The following is a 14,942-nucleotide window of genomic DNA, read 5'->3' as shown; positions in this document are numbered from 1 at the left end:
TGTTGATAATCCAAAGTGGCTTTTTTTAATGAATAAATGAAAGAGGATCTTCTTGTAGTGAGGGGATATGAATGGGCATTTAAGACTAATAATAGAGCGAGGGGGAGGGTTGGATGGCGACTGAGACCGAGAGGCCACTGGCTGGTGTGTCCATCTGACGGGCTTTGATGACACAAAGGGGTTAAACCCAACCCAACAGTGGGGATAAATAGGGAGTCACCTGTTTTGGTGGTATAATTGCAGCCTATGAAGGGTCACCATTTACAATACTGTGTATTATGGTGGGAATCTTTGCCTTGCTGAATGGGGAACCCAGGTCATGTTTCTCCATGCGTTGCTGTGATCTCCTACATAATCATTCCTGTCAGTTGGCTCATTATGGATTTTGTCCAAAGCCCCTGAGTGATGTGAGAAGAGCTCTCTTTTTCCCTGGCTGTCGTCTTTGTCTCTTCCCCAGAGCACGCCCAGGAAAAAACAGCACTAATGCTAACTGGGACAGGAGAAAGCCACTGGCAGGCCTTGTCATCATTGCTGTTAATAAAGACTTGACCCCTCTTCTTATTTTTTTTCTATTCGGTAGCCTCATTTCCTCTTCGGCTGTACTGGAAATATTGAGAGACAATACGGGAGAAATGAAAGTCTGTCCAGACGCTTTCAGCCGGATGGCTAAGACGAGAGAGAGAGAGAGGAGTCGGGGGAGGGAGAAGGAGGACAAATCCACTTCTGCCTTGACCAACAGTAGTCACAATTTGCACACGGAGGAATTGCATTAGTGTAGCATAAATGTTGTACTTCAGTGTGTTTTATGAGGCCGCTGGGCAATGCTGTCTAGCAACATATGTGTGCAACTGATTCACAATAGCAAACATAATGAGAACCATATTGTACCTGCATATTGTTAGTAACACTACACCAAACAGGAAACATTCAGAACTGGAAGTGGAAAAATATGATATCAAACGGGAACAGTGACACTTCACCTGGCGTCTTGATGAGGCCCATCCTGCAGAAGGAGGTCAGGTGTAGGTCTGCTGCACTGGAGGCTCTGGGAGTAAAGCCCCTCCGAATGACCTCCCGCTGGAAGCAGCAGGCTCTGCCCACATCGCATCAGGGGGCCCTCGGCATTGCCCAGCTCAGCATTTGCATCCTTCTCTGAGCAGTAGGTCCCATTCACTGGAAATGGACAGAGATAATATTACTAAATAGTCTACTTCACAAACTGCACACCTTTTGTCAAAGCAGACCAACACATGCGTTGTGCGTGCTGATATCAAGGTATGGTTTTAGCTAGAAGAACACTGACCCGATGTTACTCTCAAATTAAAAGTTGGCTAAAGCTAAAGCTCAGTGATCTGCTGACCGTCCTGGAAAAAGAGCCAGCTGAAAATAATCAGTTTACAATGGGATGCATGCAATCACGGACATGTTGAAACTCTATTACATTATGAATATTCTCTCGAGGAATAGTTGTTGGCTGCCTCAACTATCACCGCGTCGAGTGATACACAGAGAGCTCTTTGGCAATATCCGACTGGTGGCTGTAAGAATAACGTCACATATTAGTGCTGGAGTAACGAAGAAATTCTAATCCAAATGTCATTTTGGAAAAAGAGCTAACTCAGCCAAATGAAGTGAAACTGTTTTATCTTTCAAGACCTTTACTTAAAAAAATTAAATATCAATCATTTTAATTGTTATCATTTATCACATTTTATCATTTATTTGTTTCACTGGCTAATTTATATTTTGTAACAAGTCTAATGTAAGTAGGCGGTGAGTTAACATAAAAATCAAGAGCTATTGCACTAAACACAAAGATGTTTATCATCTCAGAAAAAATAAATTAAAAATATACAAATAAATAAAAGGAGCATAACTGCTGAGGAGTTAAGACAAAATTCATTTTTCTGACTAAAGAAAAAAAACAGGAAAATGTGTTAAATTCAAATCTGTCATAACCTGTCATTTTATTCAAATGTGTTTTTTAACACGTTTGTCTAATGCGATTACTTGATGAAGATTGCATACTTTATGATTGTGGCCATAAATGTAATAAAAAAACAAAGAGAGGGATGAATGTGAGAGAAGGGAGGGCTTGGTGTATGAGGAAATGTTTTTGAAGGGTAAGTCGATATCCCCACGCTCGTGTGCAGGCGACTGCGCGTCCCCTGTTCCAACTTTCTTAACTCAATTTCTTAAATTTAATTTTCTGCTAACAATATTACTGATAATGTTATCACACACTACAAGCTATAATTAATAAAACCAACCAACTATTCTGTATGTGAAAGAAAACATTAAGAAGGAAAAAAAGACAAAAAGCACGTAAAGGAGAAAATCTACTAAATGTAGTGAAACGTGCAAAAATAGGGATTTATGAAAAAGGAAAAAGAAAGGCGTAAGAAAGCTATTACAACATTAGTAACAGATGGAAAGAGAACAGAAGAGAGAGAGGGAGGGAATGTTTTGGAATATGGGAAAAAGGTTATAAGAATGAACAAAAGACAAGAGAAAACAAGGGCACTTTGTGGTCATGTTATCCTCAGTTTAACAAACATATTTTCACATATCCTTCCTACAGCTGACGAGCCCAAGTCTCCGCTGCGTTTGTCTTTTCGTGGGTCACAGCAGAAACACAAAGAAGTAGAGAAAAGGCAAAGCGAGCAACGCAAACAGTGCAGCATCGCCAAGGGAACAACGCTGCTTTCACTCAAAACTGTTAACAGAAGGCGAGATGAATTTCAGCTCTCGCCTGTTTTCAAGCAACACAAATCACTCTGTTTATCAAAATCTGGACCGCTCCACTTTGTTTTATTTCATTTATTTATTTATTTTTACCATTTGTTGGCCGAGCATCTCACCGGTTAGTGTATACAAATGAGTTTCTGTATGAAATCTTCAAGGCCCGACGATGTGAACCAAGCATCTCCCCGCCTTAGGTTAGAAATCAATCAGGCTTTGACTGAATGCACATGCACTCGCACACATATGTCCTAGTTACCAGCCTTTATTAATAATAAAAAAACAAAATACGAGACAGTGTTCATTACTCCCTTCCACAATAATGATGTTTGCAGGAAAAGAAACGAATTACAAACAGAGATAAACAAGATAAATATCTAGAAACGATGATAACCTGTCTTAAAATTGATTTACAATAACAGGTGCAGAATTCATTTGCTGTTTTGCAGGACAGTCTAAACAGAAAGAAAGTGCACCCTCTGTCACTTCTAAGCTTTTATATATCAGGATATAATAATTTATGTCCTTTGAACGTCTTTAAATTAGGGACATATAACCTGAGACGAACAACATAATATGACGTAGTTCACCTCGTCATTGTCGATTCAATGCAAAATGCAGAAGCATTATGTGAAGAACTAAGTACACCCCAAGATTTAATACACTGTCCAATAGACGGTCTCGCATTTGACTTTAAAACACTTTCACGTTTGGCTCAATGACTGCAAGGCGCTTCGGCCCCGCGGCTGCAGAACAAGACCAAATCGTCACCCCTCCACCACCTTGCTTGACAATTTAAGATAAGATAAGATAACCTTTATTAGTCCCACACGTGGGAAATTTGTTTTGTCACAGCAGGAAGTGGACAGTGCAAAAGTTATGACGCAAAAATTAGAATACAATAAGAATAAATACAGTACACAGCTGTACAGAATAGAATAAAATAATATACTATATACAGTAGAATAAAATAGAATAAAAATATACAATAAGATAAAAATAGAATACGAATGCTATATACAACTGAGTAAAAATACAACGATGCCAGAAAAGATTATTGCACTTAGTGTTATTGCACATGTGTGGATGTGTGTGTTTGTTCAGTTAAAGTCTTTGTTGTGGAGTCTGACAGCAGTGGGGAGGAAAGACCTGCGAAATCTCTCCGTCCCACACCGTGGGTGCCGCAGTCTCCCACTGAAGGAGCTGCTCAGTGCTGTCACAGTCTGCTGCATGGGGTGGGAGACGTTGTCCAACAGGGATGACAGCTTAGCCGCCGTTCTCCTGTCACTCACCACCTCCACTGGGTCCAGAGGGCATCCTAGAACAGAGCTGGCCCTTCGGATCACCCTGTTCAGTCTCTTCCTGTCCCCAGCAGAGATGCTGCCGCCCCAGCAGACCACACCATAAAAGATAGCAGAAGCCACCACAGAGTCATAGAAGGTCTTCAGGAGTGGGCCCTCCACCCCAAACGACCTGAGTCTCCGCAGCAGGTACAGCCTGCTCTGCCCTTTCCTGTAGAGGGCATCTGAGTTATGAGTCCAGTCCAGTCTATTGTTCAGATGAACACCAAGGTACCTGTAGCTGTCCACAGCCTCAATGTCCATACCTTGGATGTTCAGTGGTTGCAGTGGAGAATGCTTGTGCCTGCGGAAGTCTACCACCAGCTCCTTGGTTTTACTGGCGTTGATCTGGAGGTAGTTCAGCTGGCACCAGTCCACAAAGTCTTGGGTCAGTCCTCTGTACTCCTTGTCGTCCCCATCAGTGATGAGGCCGACTATTGCAGAGTCATCAGAGAACTTCTGCAGGAAGCACTGGGTGGAATTGTGGGAGAAGTCTGCAGTGTAGATGGTGAAGAGGAACGGAGCCAGAACCGTTCCCTGTGGGGCCCCCGTACTGCAGACGACCCTGTCCGACACACAGCCCTGAGTCCTCACATACTGTGGTCGGTCGGTGAGGTAGTCCAGGATCCAGGTAGTGAGGTGATGGTCCACTCCAGAGTTCTCCAGCTTGTCCTTCAGAACCGAGGGAAGAATAGTGTTGAAGGCACTGGAGAAATCAAAGAACATGATTCTCACAGTGCTTCCAGCGGTCTCCAGGTGAGCGAGGGAACGATGTAGGAGGTGAATGATGGCATCATCCGCTCCAATGCCAGGCTGGTAGGCAAACTGAAGTGGGTCCAGTGATGAGCTTGTTAGGCGCCGAAGCTGAGCCAGGACCAACCGCTCCAGGGTCTTCATCAGGTGGGATGTCAGAGCCACCGGCCTGTAGCTGTTGAGGTCCTTGGGGCGTGAGGTGTTAGGTTTTCTCCAAACGTGGAGCTGTGCATTATGGCCAAACATATCCGCTTTGCTCTTTCGAACTTTTCTGAGAGAGGAGGCTTTCTCCTGGCAGCCCACTCAGTCTTTTTCTATTTGTACCGTCAGAGATGAAGCTCTTGGCTTTTTTACATTTCTCTCATCACTGCGCAGTCTGACCTGTGTGAGTTTGCTGGGACATCCACTCTTGGGAAGATGTGCATCTGTCTTAAGTGTTTTCCTGTGAATAATCTTTTCACTGTAGAATAACAGCCTCATAAATAACCTCCCAGCAGCTCACAATTCAAAAGGGTGTACGTAATGCTTCACATACGGTTTCTGCATTTTGGCTTGATTTTTGTGAAATATAAATTGTCACAGTGCAACATGTGAAGTGTTTTTGTTTTTGCTCATCTGACATTATATTTACTTGCTTAAGGTTCTTGTGTGGCTCAAGGTGTTTAGACAATTTCTACATTTTTTTATTATATTAAAAAAAAATGTGCAGGAAAAAAGAAATTCAACAGTTGTGTTTTTAACTCTTAACTACAAACCCAATTCCTAAACACTGGCCCGTGATCCTCGGGCCCTCAGAGGGAACCGCATTAAAAACAGGCATGATTCTGCCATGGAAATCACACCATGAGATTGGGAACACTTCCAGAAAACACTGTCTTAAACACAGTTCACTGTGCCATCCACAAAGGCAGGTTTAAAGCAAAGAAGAAGCCATGTGAGTGTATCCAGAAACACTGCCGTCTTCTCTGGGCCAAGCTCTTTAAAATGGATGTAGGAAACGTGGAAAACTGTAATTTGGTCAGATTCTTTTTGGAAAATACGAGATGCTCCGTTCAAAAGCCTGTATCTCTGATGCTATAGGGGTGTATATGGAGTTAGCAGCCTGAACATCTGGAAAGGCACCATCAATGCTTAAAGGCATATACAGGTTTCACAGCAACAATGCTAAACCCCAAACTGTGGCTATTCCAACAGCGCGGCTTGGTGGTAGAAGAGCGCTCGACTGACCTGGGGACTGCACCAGATGAAAACATCTGGCACATAATGAAACAAAACTATGACAACCCAGGACTGTGGGGCAGCTATGATTCTATATCAGACAAGAATGAGACAAGTTTCCCACGAGTCCAACAACTGGTCTCCTCAGGTCCCAGACTTCGTTAAAAGAAGACGAGATGTTACATAGAGGTCCTGTCTCATCTGTTTCCATCAAATTCAAAAGTTTGTTTCTTTATATATTTAAAATATGCACAGCACTGCCCTTCATTTGGACAGCAAAACTCTTCTGTCTCTGTCCTTTTCGGACTAGGAAGTAGTCAGCAGGACATAAAACCTCTTGGGTACAAAGAAAGAGCCACGTGATCCAAACAGAGAAATATGAACTATGACTACATCTGTTTGCCCAACCTACAAACCACAAACTGAATAAAATTAATGATGATGTGACCCTGTCAAACACCGTATAGACTTTAAAATTCTTTTGCTTACTTTTAAAATTTTAAACAATTTGGCACCCAGTTACCTGACTGAACTCCTCTGCTTGTACAAGCCCAGGAGGGCACTAAGATCATCCTGCCAGATGCTCTCAGAACAACTTAGATCCCGGCTGAAGCCCAGAGGTGATCGGGCCTTTGCAACTGCAGCACCTAGACTCTGGAATAGTCTCCCCGCTTCTATTCACAATTCTGAGTCTATTCATTCTTTTTAATCGCGTCTTAAAACTCATTTTTTTACTTTGGCTTTTGGATCAAATTAGTTTTAACCATCATCAGGCCTGTTTTATGTCACCTTTGATGTTTGTTGGTGTGTTTGTTTGTTAACTTTTAATCTCTTGCTGTTTTTTGCTGATTGTTAAGCACTTTGATCAACCCTGTTGTTGGTAAATGTGCAATATAAATGAATAAACCAGAACCTGAAACCTGATCGATTAAATATGTTTGAGCAAAAATTGTGTAGAGCAGCAAAACAAAAAAGCACTGAGCACATGCAAAGTAATCTACAGGTGTTTTTTTGTGTATTCTTTCAGTAAAAGTTACACTTACACAAAGTTTTATTGACTTCCTATGATCTTATGTGGGACTCTACACGCAATTTTCCAGCAGTTTCCAATTAGATGTAAAGTATGAACATACTATGCTCCTGTGTCCAATATTCACATCCAAGTATTGCTTAAGTAGCCCCGTATCCAGGTGTTGCAACTCAGGGGTTGTCTTCAACAAGAGGCACCTTCTGATTTTCTCCAGGACATTGAAGTAAAAGTGTTTCATGAGTGTTAAAGTTCTTGATCCCTTCACTGCAGAGAGTTGGAGCTCCAGTGATTTAGAGCTTTGTGACATTAACAGAATCAGTCATGCTCTGGTTGGGGAAACAGCAGCCTCCTCAGCCATATGGAGGTTTGGACCAAATCCAAACGTAAAATCAGTTTATATTGAATGTGCTATGGTAATTCACTGTTGGTGGGAGCCAGATAGAGCATCAGGGACTGAGGTGAAATGTAAGACATCCAACAAGAATGACAGGTGAAGAGTGTGTGTGTGAATGAAAGAGCGAGAGGTGATCATTCTCTGGATTATGCAGAGGTTATGACTCGCCTATTGAGCGAAGCAGCTATGCATCATACTTTACATTCCCTTGGCTCTGAGTTTGAATTTTTTTCTTGTTATGTTCTGAAAAACACTTGAGAAAGAGAAATGTGTGTCTGTGTAATCCATTAATATAGTTGAATGGATCATGGCTGAGCAGCCTATACGGCTTCATCACAAGCTCACAGGCAACACAGCCGTTAAATAGAGGAACAAAGAAATGAGCCAGCAAGGAACAAGGGCAATATCCGAAGCTGGAAACATTAAACCAACATGAAGAATCAAAACCTGCAGTCCCTCAAAATGGCTACTGGACGCTGGCTCCAAAACGAAAGCCAACTGATCCCCACACACTCTAAATTTCAAACGAGCAGACATAAACAGGTTTATAGCCTGGAACAAAAACATCTTTTCTCTCTACAGCTAACTTCCCCTTTCATATTTTTTGTTTTACCCATTAAAATTATATTGAGGCAGTTGTGCATTACTAAAGGTATGACCAGACTGACTGATGGATGCTGACACAGGCAGCAGCAGCTGTTTGCTGAGCTTGAGTTCAGCAAATTTGTGCTATTGCACTCAAGTCTGACAAATATATGGCTTACTATGAGGTTAAGTCCACTAAAAGCCCATAGAAGATGTGCTTACTGTAGCTTAAGTACAGGGTGGGCCATTTATATGGATACACCGTAATAACATGGGAATGGTTGGTGATATTAAAGTCCTGTTTGTGGCACATTAGTATATGTGAGGGGCCAAACTCCTCAAGACGGGTGGTGACCATGGTGGCCATTTAGAAGTCGGCCATCTTGGATACAACTTTTGTTTTTTCAATAGGAAGAGGGCCATGTGACACATCAAACTTATTGGTAATGTCACAAGAAAAACAATGGTGTGCTTGGTTTCAACGTAACTTTATTCTTTCATGAGTTATTTACAAGTTTCTGACCACTTATAAAATGTGTTCAATGTGCTGCCCATTGTGTTGGATTGTCAATGCAACCCTCTTCTCCCACTCTTCACACACTGATAGCAACACCGCAGGTCACCATGGTCACCACCCGTCTTGAGGAGTTTGCCCCCTCACATATACTAATGTGCCACAAACAGGACTTTAATATCACCAACCATTCCCATGTTATTACGGTGTATCCATATAAATAGCCCACCCTGTACATTAAATTCCAGAAATGTGTGTGTGTATTAGGTCCGAGTCATACTGAGCTAGAAATCGGTTAGTGACCATCCAGCAACCACTGGTTGCTGGGAAAAAAATTATATTCTGTGAATCGTTTGCGAATTATTGCTGGAGGCTGTTGAAAGTCACTAGCATTGGCTGCAAGGGGTGAAGACGGAAAAGCTTCTTGTATTTGTTTCGGTTGGCTAACAGGTTGACATGGTCACCAGCAAGTTGCACAGCAGACAGCAACTTGTCTGCAAAAACATGCAAACTACTTGCCGAGTGTTACTGAAACGACGAAAAGCGCTGTGCAAATTGGATATGGAGATTACTCGTGTTTAAACTAAACGTATTGTGAAAGGTTTTGTTTGCGGTCGTAAAGTTCAACTTTTAATTAAGCCAAATGTTTAAATTTCACTACAGCTCAGACAAGTCGAAGTTGAACTCTACTACCAGTCAAAATAAGCAGAAATTAGGTTTTTTTGTCTCCGATTTCACCCTGTGACAACCAGCTGCCATTCAACAACCGTTTGGGGAATACACAGCAGCCGGAGGTGGGGCGGGGTTTGCCGACTAGTCCCTAAGTCTGTCTGGCTAAGGCATTAGTTAGCACTATTTAGTAGCTAACTATGGGTGCACCATGCTAGCCAAGCTCTTAAGTGTCAACCAACTTCATTAACCAACACATTATTTTTTTTATAGTAAATGTTAAATGTAAAAACAATTCGCCTTAATGCCCACTCACATCTTGGGCCATCTGACCTCAGGAAATCACATGTTAGGTCAGGGCTAGGTTTCACAATGAGCTCACCCGAAACCTTGGCTGATTGTGACCTACACCCGTTTTCACACCTTGGCTCGGGTGATTAGGTAGAGGATCATTAGGGGGTCCATTCTCCCTCTCGGGGGGACACTCCCACAGGGCTTAAATCTGGGACTCTCCACCATTTGACCCTAGAACTGAAGAAGCTTCTCGGATGAGAGGTGAAACATCTTCAAGCAACTTAAAGAAGTCCAGACGCTTTTCTTTCCAAGCTCCTTAGACTACGATGACCTGGATGACTGAGAACCTTCACAGGCGTAAAAACAAAATCTTCAAGAGGAAACTCCAAACCTTAAGTTGAACTTGAACTAGTACTGTGTCCAATCCCGTTACGCACTACAGAACAAGCAGGGTGGGATGGTCCTCTGTTATACACGGTTGCAAACATTCAGGCCCAATTAGGGAGTGATGCTGTAAGGCCGTGAGATCAGGAAAGCAGGGGCAGAGAGAAAGAGGCAGGGCAGCGCCAGAACCACCAGGGGCAAGTGCTGTTTTCAGTACGAAGAGCATGTACAGATGTGCTGGCTCATCCCAACAAAGAGCCACTGATGTTAGCATTGCCAACTAAAGACAGAGCCACAAATAAGGAGTCTATTGTTATCTGTCTCTTAAGACGCCACCCCCAAAAAGAAAAAAAGGTCTCTTCTGGGAATGACAGGAAACGGGCCCTCTTTGTAACAATGTCTAATAATACTCTTACATTCAAAGTGGTATCTTCTGTTCCATAAATGTCATCACATGGTTTTTATTGCTCAATCTGCCTCCTGTATAATTAAAGCACCACGTTCCTTTCAGTGCACATCACTAAAGGATGGCAGTAAACTGCAGAGCTCAATGAGATGTATAAGAGAGGAAATAAGACTAAAGGAGCCAGCACGTATGCTCCATTGAACATGAGTATATAAACTAATCCCTCAAATAAGATTGCAATTATAACTGGATAAACGGGGTTATTGGAGAACTTGTTTTGGGACGTGTTTGATTATTTTTTGGCCGACTACGTGGCGAGAAATAAAGTTCCAGCCACCCGTACACTCCGCCTGCTCTGATGTCATCCATTTGTCATGCTTCCTCATTTGAAAAAAATCCCTTGGGAACACAGCACACAAAGTTATAAAGATCAGATGCATCGTGATCGTGAGTGGAAAGGGCTTTCTAATCCTTTCCCCGCTGATTAATGTAGCCGCTGTGGCCATGGAGGCTGAACATGAAGACAATGGACAGGAACAATGAATGAATGCAGACTCGATAATTCTTATAATTAGGGCACGACTCACTCTTTAGTGGAAGGTTGTGGTCACTGTGACTGTGATTACGCTGATTGTTAAACACGCTTCACATAACTGGACGAATTTCACGTAGCGGCTCAGGGCCAGTTAGGGTGCGCTGCAACTGTACACCTATTCAGGCTGCCTGCAGGGCTGATGATCAGAGTCATGTTCAAATTCAGCAGTGTTGTGCCTTGGCTAAAAAACTCTCGCCTGACCTCAGTGACTAATAAATGACTAATAAAGCAGAGCAGACATGTGTCTTCAATCAAACAGAACTTAACCCCACTGAAACAACATGACTATTATCCCAAGATACTCCGTTATGACTGCATTACCATACAAAGCATTCCAATCTACACAGTACTGAAAAGATCAAACCACATCATTACATAGTTTCAAGTCTGTGTCGCTGTCTCCCTATATGAATCTCTCTCCCTCCGACTCTCTTTAGTCTCCATGTTTCTCCATAGACAGTACCAGTCGGTCATCTGATCAACAGATGGTCTGGACAGGATTGTTAAGTGTAATTGGTGGTAATCTGGGGCCATTTTTTATTTTGGTGCCACTTCATTTTCTATAATTCTCGCCTCTCCCTTTTAAGTCACCTAAGCAGTGTGTTAAGTGCCAGAGTGAGACTGCACTTGTGCCAGCGTTTAATGCGTTCAAGTCTTTAGAGACATGCAGGCCTCAATGAAAAGCAGATGTGCAGATGGATCGAGGGTTTAAGGAGAGGAAAGGGGAGCGATCGGAGGTGTACTGTACTTAAAGCAAGGGGAGGCTGCTGAGGGGGTGTCGGAGAAGGAAATGGGATGTGAGGAGTGTGATGCAAACATCTGAACCCGAGGTACAACAAGCTGCCAAAACCGCAAGACAGATGCCTCTGGAAATCCAACGTGACACCTCGACTGGCCCCACTTTGGCACCATAAATCATAACATTCAGCACATAAACAGTTAATAATGATCATTTTATCCCCGTCTGCCCCAGCGCCACCACCTGCCACGGTTCTCCCCCCATCATTCCTGTTTCGACAGGAGACAGGTCAGCGCATATAAGTGAGTGTCAGCAGACTGTGGGTCTTTGCGGTGGGATGCTCTGGTTGTGCGTGTTGTCCGGTGCAGATGTTGTGTATTAGCATCCAAAGCCTTTCCCGACTCCTCTGAATCTCATAACTCATGTCTATATTTGTGTCTGCGGCATAGGCCCGGAACTTATTTGTTTGCTTAGAAATGGATGTATGATTGAAAACCTGAGGGCACAAGTAAATGAAAAATAACAACGTCTAGGGAGGAAGCTCCTCTTAAAGCAGGTGCCGAGTAAAGGGAAGAAGAAAAACTCTATTAAATTACTGGTGCAGCACAGAAATGTCAGTGTTTTCGTAGCAGGATTACAAGAACCAGCAGACATGAGAACCTTGGGAGGATAAAAAATCAATTGGTTCTGGCGGATTTTAGCCCCTCACAGACCAGGTATCTTTGCTTGTCCCCGTTTTCTCATGCTCAGCTTGGTCACATAAAAACCGAAGATTACATGCAAGAAAGCCAAACGGGCAGGTTCAACCTCAGAGTGAAGAAAAGAAGCGACTGTGTCCGAGAAAAGAACAAAAATCAGCTGCGTTAATAAAAGTGTAAATAAAAACTGAAACAGCATATCGTGGATACGACTGGTTGTTCCTACTAAGTGCCTGCACAGTTTCAAGGCGCGCCGATAAACGCAGCGGTCGGTAAATGATTAGCTCTGCTGTCTTTTAGAGAAGAGAGAACATGTTGTGAGAAGCAGGGGTCCTCATAATGCCAGGCTCTTCAAATGGAGCACTGCTAACCGCAGTCATGAACACAAACAAATAGTTGGCAGCCAAAAACCCACCATCTTCATCCCCACCGACCAACCCCACCCACCCCATTCCAGTGCCAGCCTGCGCACCAGCCAAGTCCCAAAGACCAACTGCTTTGACTAAAAGAGTCATTCAAATCCCAAACAGGAGAGAATGCTTCAGGATTATGTGACTCCAGATACACACAAACATTTATCTCTTTATAGTTTTTATATGTGTGAGAGTGAGAGGCTGGGATCACCCCTGATGTCCTCCCTGATTTACATAATTAAAACTTTACACTTGTGCATGTCACCACCTGGTGGTAGCATTTTGTCACTGGTGGCTCCCTCACAGGCCATCATTTTTTTTTTGAGAACAAAGATTTGAGCAGGCGATCCCTAAGGCTGAAAAAGAAACTGGGATTGGATGAAAGCGGGGTGGGTTTAAATTTTAAATAATAGCTCATATTTTATCGGTTTTGGAGGCACTTAAATTTAGTAAAAAAAATAAAATTAGATGTTACTTTAAATATGTTCATTTAAAGGCTTTACATAAATGGAAAAAACTTCCACGTCACAGCTTTTCTCAGTTATTAAACGGATCCGTTTCTATCTGAACTTCAGAAAATGACCCATCCAGGTTTTAAGATGTATAAAAGCAGGATGATGACATTAGCACGAGCAGCATAAACAAAATGGCATCTGAACCAAAAAAAGAAAATAACTCAGCAAACACAAATCCAGACAGAAATATGGGGAAAGTCCTTATAGTACTCCCATTGTTTGCACAGTGACCTCTGCAAAGGGCAATTTAGAAAAAAGCCCAAAGCACCACAGCAATGATTGATTATCACAAAAATAAGCATATCTTTTGTCTTCAAGTCAAACTCTTTTAGAACGTTTGTTAATATAGCAAAAATGTGCATAGTCAACAAACCACAATAAAGCCACAAGTAGCCACAACTTTCTCCTGACAATCACTATGATAACAAGATATTGCCCGCAAATCTACACACTGCCAGGATTAATCACAGAGTTTTACAAGCAGCGCTGAGCCAAACCACATCCTATAATTTGACAGCGAAGCCACATAAATGTAAAGGCCAAACAGCGCACAAAGCATCAGTGAGGACCGTGGACCGACCCGATCGACCAGCAAACTGACAAATCGTGATGCACTTTGCTGGCAGACGTGACAGGGACGCCTGGCTTGGTGACAGACACCTTTACAAGGCTGGTGAACGACGTGGCTCCGGAGGTTGGCCAAGAGCGCTGAAGCCTCGGCATGGGATCAGGAGGTGCTTCAAAGCTAGACAAGAGGTGGCTCTGTTTGGGGAGGCAGCAGTAAATACTGGCAGAGTGATGTAGCCAGTCCAGAGGTTTGGGACTGACGAGCACGAAGTACCGCACCCTCAGAGAAAGCCTTTAATGTGTCTGGTATACTTCTCCATAGAATCAGGTTCTTATTTTCAACAACTAAACAAAATAATCTTACAAAGTACTTTAAATGTTATAAATCAGTGGCTATTTAAAAAGCTTTAGAGCCCACACCTCTGTAGGTAGAGACTACTTTTGAGCGCTTGTGTTTTTGTATGCGTGTTTGTTTGAGTCCACTCGTGAGAATAACCAGCGTATATAAATCTGCCATTAAAAATAAACATTTCGATTTAGTGCAGAAGTTGCGTTTCCCTCCTTAAACAATAGGCCTCAGTTTGTCTGTGTGCCCACTGAAGTCGTATCAAAACACAGCAGAAGTCCCTGTGAAACTTCACTGAAATCAGATCCATTTCGTCAAACATCAGCCTGAACCTCTACTTGTTGTAATAGTGCAATAAATCTGTGGTGTTGAGAATGTCTGGCTCAAGAAGGTAACTTTAGACAAACATCACTCGATTTGAAGGCTTTATTTCAATGTTGAAATGTTTTGCACGCATTCCAAGAGGAAAGCAAAAGACAGATTCATGTCAGACGTTTTCCTGTTTTCTGAGCAAAATAACATTTGACAGAACTTTACAGGATCAAGCTTCTCTTTATATCATGACACAATATCAAGTTACAAAAAGTTATCAAATTATGGGGACTAGAAAAGTTACATTGTAATTACTTGCAGATTTTGTACAATAAGTTTGTATATTTGATTATTACTCATCTTTAACACCAACACATTGTGCATATTTAGATACTGAAACTATGTTAAGACTAAAATAGTTGAACTAC

The 14,942-nt window shown here is 42.5% G+C and overlaps 1 protein-coding gene across 1 annotated transcript in view; it reads right to left on the bottom strand.

The window, feature by feature from the left end:
* glis1b (GLIS family zinc finger 1b) overlaps window positions 1–14,942 on the bottom strand; it is a 79,815-nt gene that overhangs the window by 46,234 nt on the left and 18,639 nt on the right. The window contains exon 3 of the mRNA XM_080877293.1: window positions 981–1,173. Coding sequence (XP_080733419.1) covers window positions 981–1,173 — 193 coding nt within the window. The remainder of the gene's footprint in view (window positions 1–980; window positions 1,174–14,942) is intronic.

The sequence above is a fragment of the Rhamphochromis sp. 'chilingali' genome, assembly GCF_963969265.1.
Source record: "Rhamphochromis sp. 'chilingali' genome assembly, chromosome: 3".
Classification (NCBI taxonomy): domain Eukaryota; kingdom Metazoa; phylum Chordata; class Actinopteri; order Cichliformes; family Cichlidae; genus Rhamphochromis; species Rhamphochromis sp. 'chilingali'.
Note: the sequence above shows the minus strand (reverse complement) of the source record. Positions and strands in the feature narration are given on the sequence as shown.